This window comes from Thamnophis elegans, chromosome 2, assembly GCF_009769535.1.
Source record: "Thamnophis elegans isolate rThaEle1 chromosome 2, rThaEle1.pri, whole genome shotgun sequence".
NCBI lineage: Eukaryota > Metazoa > Chordata > Lepidosauria > Squamata > Colubridae > Thamnophis > Thamnophis elegans.
Window position 1 is genome coordinate 102,176,971 of NC_045542.1, and position 16,319 is coordinate 102,193,289.

A 16,319-nucleotide genomic window follows, 5' to 3' on the forward strand; every position below is an offset into this window, starting at 1 on the left:
TCCGCAACATAAGGATCTCAGATCCTTTTCCATGGTAAATACTTTTGTTTTGTATGTATATTTGCTATATCAAGTATTAATCTATTTAAAAACACTGGAAAGTTACAGGGTTTGGATATATATATATATATATTTCCATATAAAAGAAACATGGTACATCAATGCAGCAATGTAGACATAGCACAATAGTTTTGCTGAAAATTTTTTATCTTAGTTGGAAAAAGATAAGATGTAGTATTTGTTTTCTTTATTGTCTCTCAATAGTCCACACAAAAGGTTCCAGCAATAATACTTCAGCCAGAATCTAAACCGAGCTTTTTAAACGGCTTTTTTTTCCAAAAGAAAGAAACCTTGGTTAATACTACACAATAAGTCATTGATAAAATTATTCTGGTTTATGTACCTAATAAAGTCTTTGGCTGAACATATTACTTCAATCCACCTAATTTTTAGGCACATCAGTTTTAGGTTTCAAGGATGGCAGAGGATTAGGATTAAAACACATAGTATGGTTTGCAGGAACTAATAGATGTGACACTACCTAGCAGATGCCATTTCTAGGCATAGACTTTGAGCAAGAAAGTAATATTACACCAAATATTTCTCATCCCTGAATTATTTATTGATTGGTATATAAGCAGTATCATTCATAACCTAATCAATCCCCAAAATGTTTTATCCATTCAAATTTCAAAACAATGAACAATCCTAGTTAATCCATTCAATGTTCAAGATAGTTAACAATTTTAAACAAGATTCCCCAGGAGTGGTAAAGGCCTAGGCTTTATTTTTTAAGTATTTAATGCTCTGACAAATATACCCTACTACTAAATCTCAAAGAGGCTTACTGTAGCAGTACAAATGCTTCCCATACCACAGATGTTTTGAGCAGCAACCTAGGAAATTTCCTGCTAGGTTCTGCCCAAAACTAAAATGTTCCACAGCCATACATCAAGATCTCAGTCATGCATGTGCCCATATAAAAATAAGTAATCAAAGCTATGATTATAGCAGAAGAGAAGCCAGAGTTCTGAGATTTGTTAAGCAGTTAGCTCCAATCTTTCCATAAAGAGAGCAAAATAAAGGAGAGATATTGGCAGAATATTTTTCCCCGCTATCAATGTTTCTGTCAACTGCTTTTCTATAGTTCTGAGAGAAGGAAAACTTTAGTCTCCATTTCTCTCCATTATCAGTCTTAGCAATGACTTCAAGCTGAGAGGCAGTGGATTTCACTCAATCAGACTGACCATGAAGTTCCTACTACAGATGAGCTTAGACAGGGTTGAATGAATTAGACCAGTCCCTTAAAAGGAATCTTAATTAATTACCTTATATAAAAATAAAAATATTTATATTTTAAAGAAAAGTGCCATGGATGCCTCTCTTCCTGGAATACTTCTAGATTCAAAACTACTCTAGTTGTTTTTAAATTAATCACAAATCTTGCCCAATTCCAATCCCAGAGAAACATAACTCAGCAAGACTTACTGTAAAAGTGGCACTAGCTTTTTGGCACTTTTTTCAGTAACAGTGCTATAGTATTGCCCTAAAATCCCCATCTTCAGACACATTCTGCAAACACCTTTTTATTTTCTCACCTGACCCCAATGTGCCATGCATGCAACATTTACTATCCACTCACTCCAAGGGAGCACACATATGCACTGATCAAAGGCTCACAAAGAGATCCATACATCCCTGCTGTCCCTTCCCCACCACCTCCAGAGACACATTCATCCCACAGACAGTCGAAGGATCACTTCATTTGCAGTCCACTTGGCTTGCTTTTGGCATCTGCTCTTTATCGGAGTGCTGGGTTTGGGATATAGCATTTTATCAACCTGGGGTGCGAGCAGCTAGAGCCTCTTGCATTTTTTGGCGACAATGGGCATATTTCTGCAGAATCTGCCGAGTATGCTCCTCTTCTTCACGCTGCAGGATACGCAGAAAATTCTGCAATTCAGGCATGCTAAAGGCATCCCACTGCAAAAAGCAAGGAAATTGAAGTAATTATCACAACATGTTTGTATCATAGTGATGAGCTTACGAGTACAACAACTAATAGATATATATTTCATCACCTTCTACTTTATTTTTCTAGAATATAAAATAAAGAATCTAAATAAATCTAAACAAAAGATTTTGGCACAGAAAAAGCAGGGAATCACTATATCTTATGCATAACTCAAAAGGTACTCTTTGTTAGTGGCTCATTTTAAAAGAAACACATACAAATAGTACAAGGGTATGAAACGAATCAAAACAGAAGGCAAATTGGTAATTTCCTGTCCTACAGCTTACAAAACAGCTTTGAGTATGGCTTTAAATAATGTCCAGTTTGGCATTCTTTCCTAATGCAGAAAGAAGAAATGTTTAGTAAATTTAAATACTTATGAATATCTCAGAAGGTGGCAGCACTTGAACAACTTTGTCTGAATTTGAAAACTAAATAAGATTGAGTCTTGTTAGCATGAGATGAGATTACTTTGGGGGAGATGGGGTTTATAAAAAGGGGAGAGTAGCTTGGATTAGGCTTCCTAGAAGAAAGCAATAGCAAATCACTTCTGTGCTATAATCAAGAAAACTATATGTCTTCACCCCTGAATTTACCAGGAAATCAGCCTGACTCAAAGGAAGCATAATAATACATATCAGATAATAAATGTTATCATATATTCTAATATTGATCCTGGCTGAAGTCACTAGGCTATGTCAATAAGTCATCAAACATAATGCAGATCTTTATAGGCTTTAAAATTACTTTATTGGGCATTCAGAATTTAACCTTCTTAAATAGATATTAGAAATGAATATTAATAGTTAGAAACAGCAACAAAACTTCTAGTATAATAGAGGAGGAGCCTATGTCGCTACGAAATGGTCGCCTGAGCTCGATGCTTCGAGATCACCGCCAATACTTTTTTCGTTGGGTGGTCCAATTGGACCTAAACCATCCCGTAGAGACGGTGAACACAGGGACATTGCAAAGTCCCTGATTGATGCAGGAGAAGGTCTCTCAGCTGGCATTAAAAGCTCAGCCCATAGGCTGATGAAATAGGAACGGCTCCAAAATGGAAGGAAACGGAAGAGAAAGTGTTTACAGCTGGTGAGGAATTTTTACCTGTTTTAAAAGAGCCTGCCTATAAAAAACTTAACTCTAATTTAAATCTAATAAAAGAAATAAGCAGTGGAATTAAGCTTTGGATGGTTTTGGTCAGTGTGTTATCTTAATTTTTAAATGTTATTTTCATGGATTGAATTTATGCAAACCTTTTGAAATGAATGGATCACGTTTTCTTCTTCTAAAATTTTTACTATTACTTTCTCAACCTATGGACTAAACTTCTCGTTATTCATCACTACATGTGTCTTTTACTCTTTCTTCTCTATTTCATGTAAGAATTTGACTTTAAAAAAAAACTTGGCTGCCCCTGAAGAGTGTTCGAAGACTACAGCTGGTCCAGAACGCAGCCGCATGAGCGATATGGGGTGTATCTAGATACACCCATATTACACCTATCCTCCGCAAGCTGCACTGGCTTCCTATTGGTCTCCGGACGCGCTTCAAGGTGCTAGTCGTTACTTTTAAAGCCCTTCATGGTTTAGGACCTGGCTACCTGAGAGATCGCCTCCTGCCACTTACCTCCCAACGACCAACAAGATCGCACAGGTTGGGCCTCCTCCGGGTGCCGTCAACCGGACAATGCTGGCTGGCGACTCCCCGGGGGAGGGCCTTCTCTGTTGCTGCACCAGCCCTGTGGAACGATCTACCTGCAGAGATCCGGACCCTTACCACTCTCCCGGCCTTCCGTAAAGCTGTCAAGACTTGGCTGTTCCGGCAGGCCTGGGGCTGTTGATTGATATCCAGCCCCGCTTCGATGGAATGGGTGATGTGAATTTTAATACTGTATTTATTATTTTTATTTTTATTTTAAATTTAAATGTTTCTTGTCTGTTGTGAGCCGTCCAAAGTCCCCTGGGAGTGGGCGGCATAAAATTCTAATAAACTTGAAACTTGAAACATATTAAAAGATACAAAAAGAACAAAGAGAATTGCAACAATTGCAACAATTGTAACAACGAAGGGAGAAATAACTGCTACTCGAACACTGGAAATTTCAGTATTGAAAACAAAATACTTTTACTTTCACTACTGATTATTCTGGTCTGGAATTTTAAAGTCTCATAGTTTGTTTATAGAAAGTGATGAGAAGTAAAACACCATTTGTTTATACAAAGGTTCCTTTGAAGTATATCCTTAACCAGAGATCTCATGGTGAACCTAGGTGTAACCTTGTAAAAATTTTCCAAGTCAGAGCAGCAGGGATTTTAATAGCTGGAAACAATGGCTTATTTCCAACAACAGAGAGAAACTGTCAGCTTGCAAGAGATAATATTTGCAATACAGAAATTATCAAATACATTTGAGAAAATGTTTGAAAAATTAGAGAACCTAACAGAAAAATATGATGAAAAGGATGGAGATGCTTATCAAATGGGAAAAATAGAGAGTAGAGTCCCAAGCAATGAAGAGAAAAATGACTACAAAGAAATCAAATCTGCTGACATCTATGGTGAATGGTTTCTTTCTGGAAATGGAAAAAGTGGAATATGAAAAGGGGAACCAGATGGATGAGAACCCTACCCTAGACGGCAAGACACAGAAGAAGAAAAAATAAAAGAACTTATGGATTTAAAGGGAGAAATTTTTATTAGTAACACCATCGATAACAACACTGACAATTAAAAACAAGCTGATTAAGGAAAAAGAAGAAGGGCATCGAAATTACATGAGAGAATCAATAAACAAGGAGTTGCAAAGAAGAATCCATACAAACTTGATTAAGGAGACATTTAGAGGACTGATGCCACAAATGGCAGAAGACATGAGACTGTTTCGCTACTGGAAAGATACAGGCTGATAGGTGAAAGTGTTTAATCTAAAACTAGTTGGACTTAGTGAAATTTAGTGACAATAGATATGGTTAAATAAACAATTGAAAATGATAATAATGTATACATATGTATTGGTATAACAAGTAGTAATTGGATATGAATATTGAATGATACCTATGAAAGGAAAATGAGAAATAGTTTGGTTACATATAAAGATTAATAAAAAAGAACTAAATTATGATAATGGATATAGTCAAATAAAGGAGAGATAATGATAACAATTATAGTCAAACAAGAATGGGGGTAGGATGATGGTAATGTGTACAAATATATTTGATTTAAAATACTAGAATTAATATGAATCATGGGCAACTGTGAAAGAAATGCACAAAATTTTTTGTAACCAACTGATACACTTTCTATAGTATGTAAAGAAAGAGGATTTTTTGTGTTGTCTGTTTTGAAAACTAAAAATAAAAAACTTTTAATTAAAAAAACTTCTAGTATAATAAATTGTTATCCAGTCTGTTTAGTTTCTCATAACAGTAATGTGGGTTTTTGTGAAACATTCTGAAACAGACCTATTTTAGTTCCTAAAATTATGTATGCTCTATGGTTGTGGGCCCATACAACCATAGAGCGTACGCCCAGAGTAGCCACTGCTGGAAGACTCAGTTTGGAAACCGCCAAAAAAGCCATTCTGGGATGGTGGTGGTGGCAGCGGCGGCGCCTTGGCTCTGCAGGGAGAGCTGAGCCAGGGCATTGTGACGCTGGGAGGTGCATGAGTGCGAGCGGAACAGCCGCTTGTGCAATCCCCCTTCCCAGCCGTGTAGAGCGCCATTCACTGGCATTTCAAAGTCGCAGGAGCCAGGTGGTGGCGAACAGGCGCTCTTGCGGCTTGGCGATACCCCTAGGTCAGTGAATGGCACTGTGCCCAGCTGGAAAGGGGGTTTGCCAAGTGGCTGCTCGTGAGCATGGTCACTTCATGGCTGTTGTGTTGCGCTGCTGCGACAGTGCAACACAGCCATTCGCCCATGAGGTTGTGCCCGGCTCTTTGGGAGTCTGCTCGCAAGAGAGCAGCTGCCCAGCAACCCCAAAACAATAATCCCTCTCCTCATAATAAGGCCCAAGCCATATTTAGTGGATAAAAAGAAATAAAACTCTGTCTTATTTTCGGGGAAACACGGTAGATAGCAAATAGTTATGGAGGTTGTCCTACTGCCAAGGCAATTAATTGTACTTAGTCACACAGATTCAACAATAGGCTTTAGACACATCAATATCTATACTCACATTGACTTCACCAGTCTCATTTTCCTTCAGAACAAAACTGAGTGTTTTTTCGTTAGGACCAGCAAGTAGTCGGATACGCAGGGGTTGTTCCTCATCAGAAAGCTTACGGATATATACTGAAACACGAAAGAATAAGAAAATGAATGATTGAGTCTTCCAGGTAGCACAGATTTAAATAAAACAGACAAATCAATTTATTCTCTTCTGTGAAGAGGCTTTTAATGTATTAATTAGAAACTTTCTCATAAGGGAATTCTGCAGCAGGAAAAAAATTAAAGATTTGACTTCTTTTCCTGCCAGCTGACTTTCAGCCCTGATATATAATTAACAACAACATTCTTAAAAAAAACACTAAGTTTATTAAAATTCTTTGTTCATTTTATCTTGAAGATAACCTTGCCCTGATGGTTTATGGCCTGTTTTCTCTCAATCTCATTATTTTTCAACTCGTTCAAAATGAACTTATTAAGGTACATAGTTCTCAACTGACATCAGTTCATTTACTGACTGGTCAAAGTACCAACGGCACTGAAAGTGACTTATGACCATTTTTCACACTTACAACCCTTGCAACATCCCTGTGCTCCCCTGTTTAACATTCAGATGCTTGGGAACTGACTCAACAAAAATGTTGGCTCAATTGTAATTGTAAGTGGAGGACTACCTGTATAAAATTTTGACCATCACACTAATATTTATACTATCACTCTTAATAGCTTAAATAAAGCAAAACACTGTCCCTCATAAAAGTATTCCTTTGCTGCCCAGTTAAAGTAATTCACAATTACAGCAGAATTAAAGCAAAACCATGAGGAGAAGAGAGGAGAGGAGAGGAAAGGAAAAAATACTATCCTGTCCTCAAAACTTCCCAACTCTCTCAGTCTATTGGCTTATTCAAGAAGAATAAGCTTAACTGCCTTGGGGAAGGCCCATAAGGAGGCTGCTATGTCTACCTTCATGTGGGGAAGCATTCCAGAAGGTGAGGGCTGTAACACAGAAGGATATGTTTTGGTTCCATGGGCCCTTGACGTCTTATGCATCCTCCCACTGCATGCGTGTAAATTCCCTGGTCAATATGGTCCTTAAGATATATTCAATTTACCACGAGGTACATGTTGGTCTTTTTCCAAGAAATTCAAAAGAAAAGATTGAATACCTTGGTCATCTTTTTCTGTTCTTTCAAAGAGGGCAAATTTGCGGGGATTGTCAACAACCATAAATTTCTTGAGCAGGGCTTCAATGACTTCACCAGCCCGTGTACGAGAAATTATATGTAGATGTTTGATTGTATTCTTTGGTAAGTAGAATGAAGTTCGGCGCTTTACAGATTGGCTGCGCAACGAACTCTTCTTAGTGTCCTGGACTGAGGGTGCTTTCTTATTGGCAGGTACTGACACAGGCCGGATCAGCTTTAGTTGTACCTTAATGAAGCCAGTATAGGACCCATCTTTATTCTGCAGGAGTAGAAGAATAACTGAATTGAGCAAAAAAACCAGCAAAAAATTATCTCGAAGAGAGTCATAGGTGCAACATTTGGAAAGAAAGGATTTGAATGGAATTTTTATTTTGTTTGCTAAAGAGAGCTAGGAATTACATCAAGGAAATGATTTCAATGTTAGCATTTTAAATGACTGAGTTAGTGATTCCTTAAGACATAGGGCTCTGTTGCTGAGATGTAGAAATATAATTGGGGCCTTGAGTTACAGTTGTTCTGAAACTTACCAAACTCATAAAGAGGTTACTGTTTATCTGGCTATTATATTCTTTTATCTTTTGTTCAATGTCAGCCTGGGACAGAATGGGTTTCTCCCAGTCAATCTGTTCATCCTGCAGAAGAATCAATAAATTTAGATTAATCTAGTTGGTCTCTTCAGTCTCAAAGCAATAGCATTTAGACTTATATATCACTTCACAGTGCTTTATAGCCCTCTCTAAGTAGTTTACAGAGTCAGCATATTGCCCCCAACAACCTGGGTCCTCATTTTATTGACCTTGGAAGGATAGAAAGCTGAGTCAACCTTGAGCCTGGTGAGATTCGAACTGCCAAATTGCAGGCAGCTGGCAGTCTCAGTACTACATTCTAACTAATGCGCCACCACAGCTCTTGAAAAGAAACATTTCTTGGTAAGACTTTCTCATCCTGCTTTATTTTAGTAATGTAAGGAGAATATTTTACTTCAAATTCCCCAAAACCCCAGAAATTTGCTTGCTGATACAGTATTAATGGGGAACAGCCTTTTCCCCACAGGTAAAGTATACACACTTCAACTTTTCTTCCTGCTTCTTATATAGCAGAGGACTTTCCTCCAAGCAGAAGTTCCAATATATTTTTACAGTTGTTTTTGCTATCACCTATGCCCAAGGAAGCCTCCTTTATAGAGAAGAAAGCAGGTGTACTTTGCTTCACACTGAGTTTGTGTATTTGGAGGTAAGCCACTGCTTCCAACTGTTACAGCAATCTGCATAAAATCAAAAATCTTGTTATTATCTTTGGAAGGAGGGGGTATGTCTGCCAAAGCAAAGCTGAAATATATAAGAGCCTCTCAATATATGCATGTATATGTACTTTCTAGTGACCATTTTATAATGTCTTTTATCGGTACCTTCATTTAAAAAAGCTATAAAGCTGCTTTTAATGCTTAGTTTTATACAACCTTATTTCAGGCTTCCTACAGACAGCTTCCCCTGTCTCATTTAACCAGGAGAACCATTACAGATGAATTCTAAAGGGGAATTTAAATGATACATATGTCTGAATCTCTAAGAAGCTGTTGTTAATATTGAAACTATCCTCTGAAACTCTCTGGATTCAAAGTGTAGTTTAGATACATGCTAATAAATCCATTTACAATGCAAATAGCATATGAACCAAGGCTCTGCCCTGTTAAAAACGCTTCTGGCAAAATCAAAGCTTCTCTTGGAAATATAGACATGTAAACAATAGTTTCATAATACTGGTATGCATTCTCCTTTGGACAATATAGCTATTAACCACAATAGTATAAATAGTGAGGGGTAGTATAATGAAATATGATATTGAGATCCAAACCCCAACCTCAGCTCCCCCAAACTTCAGGTGAAGTCATTATTCTATGTTTTACTCCACTAATTCTTTTATTCATTCAAGGCATGAGTGAGCTCACTGTGCTGAGCTGTAGTTCTTGAAGCAATCTCACATTTCCCAGCATCAGCTGTAAAAAGCAGAGGACAAAATCCTTTGGTATCATCACTGGGCATAACAAGAGAAACTAAAATAATCACACACCACACCTTTGTTTGATGTTACACCAAACCCAATTATGAGAGTTAATTGGTCTTGTGATTAATATGCAGCAGGCTGCCAGCCAGAGTTCTATTACCACAAGAAAGCCAGAAGAAATAGTTAAAATTGCTCCTGAAAATTGCAGCATCTTGCTACCATCTGAAATTCCCAGCAGTTATAAAACCAGCATTTAGTAAAGATAACCATGAATTAAAGAGGCTTATTTCTGTAAAATTTGTTGGGAGAATACTAATATAAAATAAATTTATGTTTTAATTACCTTACCATTATTTTTTAATTTCTCTAATACTGTGCCATAAAATGGATGGCAAAAGGCACGCTATAGGAATATTGCCTATAAATGTTAAGTCTTGTTTTGTCTTATTGCTGTACATAGCAAGATATTGAGAAAACAATGTTTCTGAAGATATTTGTATATTATTGTTATAAACACATGCTGCTTTGTTTTGGTTTTAAAGCAAGATAATTTAATCTCTAAAATTGTTTTCACAATACTGTAACAATGGGGCAGGGAGTCATCAAAGGAGAGCAAAGTTCCAGATATGGAGGCATACAATATTCATAAAAGCTAATCACTCAGTTTGTGAAATAATTACTCTATTATTCTATTAGGAGACAAGGGGGAGGAGAGTTTCCCTCTTTGCTCAAGTACAGATAACTCTCGTTTAACTAGTCATTCAGCAACTGCTCAAACTTACAAATGCTGAATGAGTGATAGTTACAATGGTCCTCGTACTCACATCAGTTGCAGTGACCCTGTGTCACATAGTTACTGGGTACCCAACTCGCAATTATAATACTGCAGGGTCCAATGAACATCATTTGTGATCTTTCTGGCATCCTGCAAGCAAAGTCAATCAGAGACCTGGCAAATGGTGATCATATGAAGTCTTTGCTTAACGACACATGGTGATTCACTTAATGACAATAACCAGGAGTGTCAGATTTTCTGTGGCTAAGCAGCAGTCATGTGACACTGTGCATTATGACTATGTCTCTTAATGAAACACATTTCCCAGTCCCAGCTTTAAGTGAGAGCTACTTGTAGGCAGAAATGAGATCTATTCCTGGGCAGAGGAACAATGTGCAGAAGGAACCATCTGATCCATTCTGAGTCTGCCCATCCTTCAAGGACATTTACTTAAGGCCTGCATTGGCAGAAAATGACAAGAGCACAGACCAGAAAGAAAGATTTCTTTTATGGCTGTCCCTACTTATGGAAGAGCTGCATTCAAGATGAAGAAGCCTTGGTCCCTGAATTAGGAGGGCGATTGATCATGTATTTAAAAGTTGGAGATTGAATTGTATTTATTGAGATAATAGGATGTCTCTTACATAGCTACTGACTATAATCGCGATAGCAGGATGGATAAATAAATCTGTGTGTTGTGAGATGCAACTATCTTGAGAAGCTTTTGGTCAGTCACCACTGAATAACTCTAATAATTGAACAATACATAATTCTATTGTTATAAAATGATATTACTCAGAAAAACAAGATTCAGTAGACCAGCTTTTAAAAGCCTTTTAAATTAAGAATTTAAGAATACAGGAATTTCTATTCTATAAATTTAACACTTTAGATTAACAAGAACATTTCACGTTTCATGTTCACCTTTCATGCTAGAGAACGATGCAAATAAAACAACTTTTGCCTACAAGTGTAACAGAACTCTACAGTTTCTATTTCCCAGCTTTTCAGTTATTTGCTTCTGATTGCATCAGCCTTCTTTCCTGCTGGCATTCTCTAGTGGAGGATGGGAGATTGTGGGGAATTCCAGATGAGATCATTAAAAACCAATGAGAAATCTCTATGGATTACTGAAAATCATTTGTCACCACGATAGTAAGCACATGAGTCAATGATTTATGTAATTGGCTCCCATTTCCCCAGATAGAATCCTTCAGAGGCAAGACATGCATAGTTTTATTCTTAAATGTTATGGTATACGTATGAAAGAGACAACAGAAAATTTTTTAACGATTTCTGTATAATTAAATCAGTTTGATAAAGAGATTCAAATGCAATATCTGCATGTGGTAATCCTAAATTAAAATCCTTGTAGGTGGCTTTAGGCAAATCAGTTTAGTTTACTGCACAGCTGTTGAGATACAAAATTACGCAAAGTTCCTTGGAGAAAAGGTGGGATACAAAATTTTGCAAATAATGAAAAAACAAGCTGAAGTGCAGACAGAAGAGCTTTGTTATCAAGAAATATGCTTCAAGGATTTACTAGCAAAACACTGACAATCTTAAAATTATATGCCATTTTTCCAACTGAAACAAGAGTTTTATGATTTATGAGAGCGGTATAAAATAATATAATCCAGACTCCTGAGGGGTCCATTTCTTTAGGATTTCCAGTATTTTTAAAGGATTATCACCAATTTGTTTATTGCCAATTCCCTTATATTTGTAAACAAAGGAAGTGTCAAAAAGATAGACTAACAAGGTTTATTTGAGAGAGGGTTTTTTTTTTCCTTAGCCTGATCATTATTAAGAAAATCATTAACAATTCAGGCATATTAAATGGAATGAAAATCCTTAAATCTAGATTGGTTATGCCTAAAAAGATTTTTTGGTGCCACAAATTTCAGGATAATATTCTGCCATGCTAAGAGTGAAAACAGAAGCACCACTTTTGCAGAAAAAGATCTCTAGCACTCTCTCAGGTGACATCTAAGAACAACAATTTTATAAACATAACTGAACAGTTTCCATCCCAAGGACATGTTTTTGTTTTATGTGAATCATTACATTAAAATCATGAAAATATTTTAGAGGATGAACATGGAGGATAGTCTTCATATACTGCCCTGGGATAATTTTTAGATAAGCAAATTAATTTTAAAAAAACCTCTCTTCCAAGTCAGGAGTTCCAAAATAAGTGTATATGTGTGAAGGATGGAGAAGTTATTCTACATAGTGAAACCTAATTATCAGTCAAGTAGGAAAATAAATCTAATAAATAATTAGTGGAACTATGGAAAGCTTAAATCTCTACCCACTGCTGCATTCCCCCCCCCAATCAAACCATCTTTGATTTTACTTTAAAGTCTGGCACATACTATATTTCCCCCCTCCCCCCTGTGACCCCACCTCCCTTCCCCCCTCCCGACTTCCCAGAGCCCGTATCCGGTATAACTTTTTATCAAACACAGTCTGAAATGTATTAAAACCAAGAAAGTTAAGAAGAAGAAAAAAGTTAATAAAGAAAAAAAAGGGAAAAGAAAAAAGAAAGAGAAGAGAAAAAAAGTCAGTGAAATCTGTGCATTGAACTCAGCTTCTTACCATTACACAAATTTTAAGCAGTTTGCATTGTCCCTAATCTTAATTGTTTGATTACCTGCAGGATTTCCCCAGAAGTTATTTATTGATTCAGCTTTTGCCTGTACTCTTCTCTAGCTAGGGGCCTTATCTCTTTATCTAAGTATCTAAACCATCTTTGATTTTAGAAAACAAGACTTAATGTCTTTAAGCAGGGAAAGCTGGAGCAATCGCTTGCAATGTTCTTGAGTATCTGATTCTTGAGTATCAGATTTTGCAAGCTTCTGCCATCCTCACCTTTCCTGAAGGGTAAAAGTGCAGGAAAAGCCAACTAGCGTATAAGCTCCTCCAAATGAGAGGGTATGGGATCTGAAAAGTGCTTCAGACTGCACACAGATGGTAGATTGGCGTGTCCTCATTCATATATAAAAGATTCACTATATATTTAATCAACTTTATTTTGGCTCAGGTCCTTAATGTGGAGTTCTTATGCTACTAAAACCTAGATAAAACAATTATACATCTTCTTTAAGGAAAATAATAAAGCAATACCTTTTTAGAGTGACTCATAGTTTTCTGTAGTCTTCTAAAAGAACAGTGTGTGTGTATGCGTTACAGTGAAGCTTAGTTTTTTCATCTCAACCCATTATTCATATAGCATTAATCATTTGTACGAATTATATAACCCTCATCTTGCATTTCTTCACACAGCAAAAGAATATATATTTAAAAAACTTTGAAGTTGACCTTCAAAGGTCAAAATGGAAAAATTCTATTTTAGTTCTTATATGACTAAAATAGATGTAAAGGGGTCATCAAATAGAACTATCTTAAGCCTTTTACAATGTTGCACAGTGTTGTCAGTTCCTTAAAAAACGGCTATTTGCCTTAGACACTTTGCAGCCACATGTTTTCTTGCAATTTTGTTTTATTAGCTCTTTTTGTCTATTAATTAAACCAGTCTTGGAAATAGGGAACAATTAGCTTTTTAATAAATGTAATAAACTCACTATCCTGCAGAGATTTCATGAAGTATGACAAAATCACTAAAGCCCAAACCACAACTGACTTACAGGAAGCTGAGTGTTTAAGGGCAAAGAGGATTTCTCAGGGACAGTAATCTGATCTAATGAATAAAAGTTCTTTCATCCTGTGGAAAAGAGCAAGAGGAAATCCATAAGGGTGGGGCAATGAAGTAAATTATGACCTGAATAGGATAGAGAATCCCACCCATCCACAAGAACAGCATGTCAGGGACATGGATATCCTGTTTACATGATACAGAACTGACTCTAGGACCCAAGATGGATAACTCTCCTTTTTTAATGAAATATTAATTGACCATGTTAATATGGCATGAATTAAATGCACCCACTTACAATGCTTAAGTTAATTTTGTATAGCATTTACAAACCTTATATCTAGCTTGTTAAAATACAGTAAGCAATGGCAAATTATGCTAGATTACACAAGCATTAACATTCAAAACTTTTGAATATAACACTGAATTTTTTATTGATCAGCAACTTTTACTAATCACCATCCAAGAATCTGAATGTTTTGTGATACAAAAGAAACAAAATGCTACTATTTAAAGATAAAACATTTATATTTTTAAAGGTATTATTTTAAAAGCATTATTATTTACCATGTTACATCTAAACTACCATATTTTTCAGAGTATGCACTTTTTCCCCTCAACAAAGAGGCTGAAAATCTGGGTGCGTCTTATACACTGAATACATAATTTTTTTGCCCCCCGAAACCCTGCCCCGTTCACCAAAATGGCTGTGTATAGCCTTTAGGAGGCTTTCAGAGTGCTCCTGGGGGCTGGGGAGGGCAGAAATGAGCAAAAAACAGGACTTTTTTGCTCAATCCCCCCCGCCCCCGAGCACTCTATAAGCCTCCTAAAACTATGCATGCCCTTTTTTTGACAAAAAATGGGCCGTTTTGGGGAGATCTTACAGTGCAAAACCTTTTTTTTTAATTTGCCTCTTCAAAATCTTGGTGTGTCTTATACTCCGGTGCATCTTATACTCCGAAAAATACAGTACTTTTGAGTCTCAATGTAAGTGATATTCATACCATTCATGAGAACTACCAACTATAGTACTATTTCTAGTTCAAGAGAACTTGTCAGTTGTATTGTTCCAATTTCAGTATATGTGCTGCCAAAGCGAATACAATTATTATTCTTGAAATATATTTATCACTATTCAACTAAGGGAGATGTCTGTGTGTGTGTATATATTCCACAAACATTATTCAGAACATTCTTCATCCTTTTCTATGCACATAATCTCAGCTTCCATCACATCAATACCCCACTTCAAACACTGTCTTGACCTATGAACTTCTCTTTCTTTTTGAAGATATAAATAATTCCACCAAACTATAATATTATTGGCCTTCTCTCTCCTCCTGATATATTTCACTCTTCCTTCATATATTTATTTTATATAGGTAGTTCTTGTGTTATAATGGCAATTGAGACCAGGATTGCCATCACTAATTGATGAAATTGTAAAGCATAATATCAAGTGGCTGCATTACTTAGCACTGACAGTCCCAGCATTTCTGGTCACTCACATCTTTATTAAATCTATATTGATTCAATACCATATATTCTTGATCCTTTCGTGTGTGCGTGTGTGCGGGCACGCACACTAGGCACACCAATCATACCTCAGTTTATTTACTCTGTTTTTCCAGACATATACAATTCTCACTTCCATGTAACAAAATGGGGAGTATATTGTTAAAGGCAGCAAAATGTGAAATTCAATAAAACCAAACGACAAAAATGTATGTTTCTGTGTTACTGTTAATTACTGGGGGGAAAAAAAACTTTCAAAGGCCCAGAAGGACTGATTTAATTTGCTTCCAAAATACCAAAAGGCTGAATTTAATTTTCAGGTGACTGAACTAATTCCATGTAGAACTGTCCACTCTACTAAGTATCATTGGCTCAGAATAATTCCAGATGGTCTTGGAAGACATTGCTGTCATGTCAAGAGACCTGATGAATGTGACTTTTATCTATTAAATACTGTAGCAACTTAGGCTCTCTCCACTGCAAGGAAATAGATTAACCAGATTGAAGTATGAGGGAAATACTATCGATGATAATTCTATATCCTTTTCCCTGCAAGGACATCCTTAGTTATTCTTGCCACTGGTAATAGCATGGCAATTTCAAACCTCTGCATAAAAAGAACAAACCCATCTTTAACCGGCAACTAGGAAGGAAACCTGACCCTTTTCATCTCTACTGTACCAAGATGTAATTTCTTTTACCTTGCAAATCAAAGTGATTTGTGCTTCCAATTATTGAAACACCTTGGCAACTGTTCAGCTTCAAACAGAATGAAAAGTCCTTGTCAAGATCTGCCATTTCCTTGCTCTTTTAACTCTTGAGCCTCATAATCTCTGCCTTGTAATTCATTCTTTCCCTTCAGGAGAAAAACCCCCTAGGAAAATGCTACTTTCCTTGTCAAAATTGTAACAAGTTCAGACTTTCTTGATAAACTAAAATATAGCATCCTTCTCAAAAACATGAACTGCTCTTGTGCTTTCTTA

General features: G+C 36.6%; 1 protein-coding gene across 2 annotated transcripts in view; it reads right to left on the reverse strand.

Moving 5' to 3' along the window:
* Positions 1 to 335: 335 nt before the first annotated feature.
* Positions 336 to 16,319, reverse strand: part of RASSF1 (Ras association domain family member 1) — a 36,014-nt gene continuing 20,030 nt past the window's right edge. For both annotated transcript variants that reach the window (XM_032210450.1, XM_032210451.1), the window contains 4 exons: positions 7,912 to 8,016; positions 7,346 to 7,643; positions 6,190 to 6,305; positions 336 to 1,983 (listed from right to left, as the gene is read on the reverse strand). In XM_032210450.1, coding sequence (XP_032066341.1) covers positions 1,837 to 1,983; positions 6,190 to 6,305; positions 7,346 to 7,643; positions 7,912 to 8,016 — 666 coding nt within the window. In that variant the 3' untranslated portion in view covers positions 336 to 1,836. The remainder of the gene's footprint in view (positions 1,984 to 6,189; positions 6,306 to 7,345; positions 7,644 to 7,911; positions 8,017 to 16,319) is intronic.